The following is a 6000-nucleotide window of genomic DNA, read 5'->3' as shown; positions in this document are numbered from 1 at the left end:
GACAACAGGTACTAACACATCTACCCGAAGAACTTAAGATAAAAGTCTCATATACACTGGAAGTCAGCTTCATATCTTGACCTACTGTTAGAGATAGATTGAAAAAGAAAACACGTGACCAAACTATACGACAAAGGCTATGACTTCTGATACCGTACAGTCAACTTTCTATTCATCTGTAGCAACATGCCTTCAGCACCTGCGTATTCGGTTTTCAAATCACAAACAATCAAATGTTAGCTTGCAGAATCTACGACGCGGACGTCTTTTACCGTGTTAGGCTTCTTGCAATTAGACTTCTGGAATAAGGTTATGTCGTTACAAGATTAAAGTCATCACTACAGAAGTTTTATGGTCGTCATCATGAAGTCTTGGATCGTGATGGTATTACCATCTGCACCATGAGAACCGATCTATTCATCGTGTCATAGTTTTCTTTTAAATTTGACTCGAATCTTGGTTCCGTTGATTAATATATTTCAGATCTATTTTATCGTATCCTCGACAAAATACAAGTATTGTTTTTTTTTTGTTAGTGGTAAGCATAAAGTCTAAATAAGTAATAGATCAGGGTCCAGTTTTATAAAGAAACCCAAATTGAGTTTTTCTTCAAGATTTCTCTGACTCAAAATTCAATCCATCTAATCACTTGATGAAAATCTCAATTTTATACATTTTATGAAACACAGGCCATGTATATTTCTGATTTTACTGGTTTTCTTGTTACTTTCGTAGAAGAAAAAAATGTTTAGTCACGTTTTAATTTTTTTTCTAAGTTTCTGATTTTGATAATCTCAATATTTGTCATTGAATTTTGTACGAAACAAAAGAACACCAGAAAATATAATTTCTGCAGGGTAAAAATGACCACTTCCAAATACATACACTTACATATTAGGTAAAATAGACATACAAAACAGTCATTTTTTGGTTATCGTTTTGTTTTTTTTTTCAATATCGATCCAGTTTTAGACTTCCACAGCATTTTTTTGAAACAAGAAATCTTTAGCAAATTCTATTAAACTAAAGGATCAGTTTGATAAGCTGTCGTACTTAATATGGCTGTAACTGGTAAAATTAATTTCCTAAGTCTCAATAGTGGGTATTGAAATAAACTAGCCTTATTTGTTCGACAGTGATGGATGGTCTATAATTACTCTCCTTCGTCAGTAAATGTTGTATTGGAGAGAGGTTGACAAGATATTTGCCAGGGTCGATTTAAATTAACAGCGGACAAGTATAGGTTCTTGTTGAAACATTCCTAATGAATGTCTTTTTATTGGGTAAAATATCTTTTGTAAGTTGTGGAAAGAAGATGAACGATTGCTTCTCCACAGAAAAAAAACCTACGGGAGACTTTTTTTGAAAATGTCCTGTAATCAAAAGGCTGAATTCTGATATAAAACACGATCACTTAGTCCCAATATTCAATATCATACAACTGTAAAATATTTTCTCTTTGCTTAAAACACACACATACACACATACTAAATGGAATTAATAGTAAAGCTATCTCTACCGTAGTGGTATCAATTTAAAGGGTCATCCATAAACACTCAATGTTAGATTGTTATCGGAGTATAACAGCATCAAGGCCTATGATTTTTAACTCTTTATTTAACTAGTAGAGATTCACCATACTTTGTTAAAAAAAACGAATCCAAAACATCTACTAAATATACCAAAGAAAATGTTAAAATGCTTGGAACTATGATTTTTCCCAGACAGTCGACATTCCCCCGCTACTCGCTGATCTAATCCTTCACTCTTATGAGGCTGTCTTTATTGATGATTTCATCCAAAGGAAGGAACATGATATCGCCTAATCCTTTGATACCAGTTTCTAGTATATAAGTGACGTTTTGTCTTTCAACAATCCTATATTTTGGATTTATGAATCGCACCTACCCTTGTAGAAGTAAGAAAAACGAATCAATGCTAGGCAACACAATTTAAAATAAAATTACTAAAAAGCAACTTGTAATTTCTGAAATTCAATAACACACTTCGATTTTTTTCATAGGTCTGAATTTTAATGATTTTATTTATTTTTTTAACTTTTTTTTTTACATAAAATTTGATGTTTCAATGTATATTTAAGTTAAAATGTTGCTTTTCTTTGCTACAAAGAAGTTTTGACTTCAATTTCGAAATCTTTATTTTTTGGAGGTTGTAACTTTTTTTTCAATTTCCAGTAAAATTTCACGAGCTAAAATCTGAGAATAATTTATATAAATGGAATCATAGCTTAATCTTTTATGGTGACTATTTTTAAATGAAATGTATTCCTTGTAAAAAATTGTCAGTTCAGACAACGACTCCAAAAGGATCAACCGATTTATCTGAAACTTTTACTACAACTGCATTTAAATTGTCACTTTTACTAAACTTATGATTTACTTATATAATTAATCAAGCGAACACGGGTTTGTCTTTCCCCTAACTTGAATGTTTTTAGCATCAACATTTATACGTCGAACTTTTCAGTTCCTAGTTGTTAGATACTAATGAAACATCATCCTTATAAAGTGATTGCTTTGTTTTTCATTATTACCTTGATCCTTTTGTTTTAAATGCATATTGGGTGGATCTTATAATGCTTATCCCCAACGAACTCAGGAAAGTCACATTTCATTTTAACTGTTGTGATTTGATAGATTGTCATTACCCTAAAAACTAATAATGATTAATTTTATCAAATTCAGGCGCGTTCATAGTATAGGTAATTTCACTCGCCTATGAAAAAGTTGAAATGTAAAAAATCCAAATTTCGAGCTCTTAAAGGGTAAAATTCTAAATTTATGAAAGTTTTACAAAAGTAAAAAATAAATCATAAAAGATAAAGCATAAATAAAACTCGAAGTTCCAAGCTTGAAATCCAAGTTGTTTTCTTTACATGCTTCTGTACTAAATGTAGGATAAAGGTTTTGAGTTCAGAATGTCTACATTACAAACATGAGATAAGAATTTTGATTAATCTTTACATGATAAAGATTATTCTCTTCCAAATATGGACAGAAATAACTTATATTTCATAATTTTGGTGTTACTCTACGGTGGAGTATCATCATTGCATGACAAAACCATGGCATTGCGACTTGAGTCCATGGAAAACATGCTGAATAGGCAGAGCAAATTAAACAGGCGACAAGACAGTATGATTTCCGAAATGAACCAAAAATTACTTGCACAGGAAAAGGAAATAAGTGAGCTGAAGAAATATGAAGGTAGGATGTTGACTTAAATAGTGTTTTTTCGCAATATTCGACAAAAGGTGTTTAAACGGAATTAATAATATTTCACTGGTGATTTTTGTTCCAGCGTTTGAGATAAACGGTAGGAAATGTCTACCACATAAGTTTTTTTTAAGAATTTTCTTACACACAAGTCACTAACATGTCTCTTTAATTTTTTTCTTAAATTAGTTCTCATAACAGCTCTTTTTCAGTATTTCGAAAAATCATTACAACCGAGTTAAAAAAGGAAAGTACACAAAAATTACATTTTTGAAAAAGAGAAATGTGCTTGTTTGTATTTGAATATAAGAAAAAATTACTCTATTTCGTTTTCAGAACGATATCGCAGACTTCTTGTAGGAAGCACTCCTGGCCCAACCGCAAGTAAATCTGCTTTTTATGCATACATGAACCATCATGAATTACATCCCGGCAACCACCAAACTTTAATATTTGATTCTTCGATAACGAATATAGACGGGTCCTTCAGTCCAATAACTGGAGTATGGACATCACAAGTCGATGGACTGTATGCTTTTTCATATTCCGTTAGAATGTCTCCAAACTCCATAGGGGCGTATGAAATTGTACATAATAATCAAGTAGTCGGAGCTTTATATATAAATTCCCACGGTGGCGAAGACATGGTCACTGAAAACGTAGTTATTCATGCAGCTCGTGGAGATAAAGTTTTCATTAGGGTTCATCCAACCACAACTGTTTCTGGCATTATATACAGTGATTACAATGGAAGAACATCTTTCTCTAGCTTCTTGTTGTATGCTGATTAATAAAAGCATTATCTGATAATAATTGTTTGATTTCAACGAAGAATACTGAAAAACAGTCACACGGCTTAAAATTACACTAAATATTGAAATATTTGAAAAAAAAAATGAAAATTCGAGTAGCCAAGTTATCAAGATTCACAAAAACTTAAATGTATATTTTCAAGATAAAAATCCATAATGTTTTTACACTAAACACTGTTACCATATACATTAAAGCTCCATTTCAAGATATCATTTAAATGAGATTGTCGAAATACATAGAAAAGAAAATCTTTTTGTAGTTGCATAACTTTTACCATACAATGTCAGAAACAAACAGTACTGATAGTATATACTGAAGTGATATACAGGTATAAATAAGAGTTACATTAAAAAAGAACCGATGAAATGAAAAGCACTAACAGATTTAAGACAAGCACTTACCAAGACGAAGTATAATGGTAGAACACAGCACATTTATAATGTGTGTGGTAAATATTTATCTCTACATAGTTTTTCTTCAAAAGAAGAAAAAATAAAGTTTGAACCAAAATCTTTACTATGATATTGCCATATGTAATACCAGTATTTGTCACCTAATGTTTGTTGTCGTTGGAAGTCGCATCTAAAGAGTAATCAAAGGAACCAATGTTATAGCGGTAATCAAAAGAATGCAATCCAGGGACAAAGACCAGACATGGAAAACAGACATACAAAACAAAAAAAATAAAGTAACTAAAATCATACATATAAAGTAACAAAATCAAATGAGCAAGTCGGACTCCACTAAAAACTGCGGGCATGGATCAGATGCACCGGTATGGTAAGCGTCCTCTGCCTTTCTAGAAACACCCGTCGAGTTGCTCATAAAAAGTCAAGTCCGGGGTAGAAAAACGAGGAAAGGAAAACTATGACCCGTTGAATAAATCGTTTTCATGGTGCAGATGGATACAACATAACGATCCACGATTTCATGACCATAAAACTTCTGTAGTGATGACTTCAATCTTGTAGCAACATAACCCTGTTCAAGAAGCCTATTTGTAAGAGTTCTAGCGCGATACAAAAAGTTTGCGTAGTTTCGGCAAGCCCTGGCATAACGTATGAGTTGTGACATGAACACTCCATACGCAGATGCTGAAGGGATGTTGCCACAGATGACAGGAAAGTTGACAATTCTGAATGAAAAGTCATCACGTTTGTCGTAAAGTTTGGTCAATAGTTTTCCTTTTCCATCAATTTGTAAGCGTCAATCAAGATATGAGGCTGACCTTACAGTGGCTGTAGTATCCTTTATCTCAAGTTCTTTGGGGTAGATGCGATGTATCAAATCCCCGAAAGTTGGATTGTTTAAAGATAGTACGTCATCTATATAATGGAAACTGAGATTTGAAGGATCTAGCCAAACGATACCCTTTCTTTCGGATCAAATCAGCTATAAAGTCAGCCTCATAAGAGTGAAGGAATAGGTCAGCAAGTAAAGGAGCACAATTTGTTCGCATTGGAATGCCGACCGTTTGTTGAAAAACACGTCCACCACACTGGACAAATATATTGTCGATTAAAAATTCCAGCATTTTGTAAACATCTTCTTCTGTATATTTGGAAGATGATTTGGAATTATTTCTTACTAAGTATGAGGAATCTCTACCAAGAACTATATATCTGTATCTAGGTGTACCATCTTTTTTGAAAAAAAAAAACAACGATGTATAATGTTATAAGTCAGGATGTTAACAATCTAAGTGTTTTTATGGATACACTTTTGTACAGTAATAGACATACGACGAAACCTAAACATATTTTGTTTACAGTATCATTTGCTTTATAACTTTAAATTATCAAGCCAAGGATTTCTGAACAGATGTAATGACAACGATTCAAAGATATATATCGTTATCAGATCACTGAAAGAAGTGTAATGGCAATGGATAGTCTTTAGACACGTTTTTATCAGTAATGTATGCGCCATTGATTGAAAGACCATTGTTTGG

General features: G+C 32.5%; 1 protein-coding gene across 1 annotated transcript; it reads left to right on the top strand.

Moving 5' to 3' along the window:
* Positions 1 to 2959: 2959 nt before the first annotated feature.
* Positions 2960 to 4049, top strand: LOC148627845 (complement C1q-like protein 3). The gene is made up of 2 exons (XM_088564692.1): positions 2960 to 3227; positions 3573 to 4049. Exons 1-2 carry the CDS (start codon positions 3011 to 3013, stop codon positions 4025 to 4027), a joined length of 672 nt encoding a protein of 223 aa, XP_088420818.1. The 5' UTR covers positions 2960 to 3010; the 3' UTR covers positions 4028 to 4049.
* The last annotated feature ends 1951 nt before the right edge of the window (positions 4050 to 6000 follow it).

The sequence above is a fragment of the Perna viridis genome, chromosome 1 (genome assembly GCF_037379345.1).
Source record: "Perna viridis isolate PV_CMFRI_1.1 ecotype Kerala chromosome 1, ASM3737934v1, whole genome shotgun sequence".
NCBI lineage: Eukaryota > Metazoa > Mollusca > Bivalvia > Mytilida > Mytilidae > Perna > Perna viridis.
This window is presented reverse-complemented; position numbering and strand designations above follow the sequence as displayed.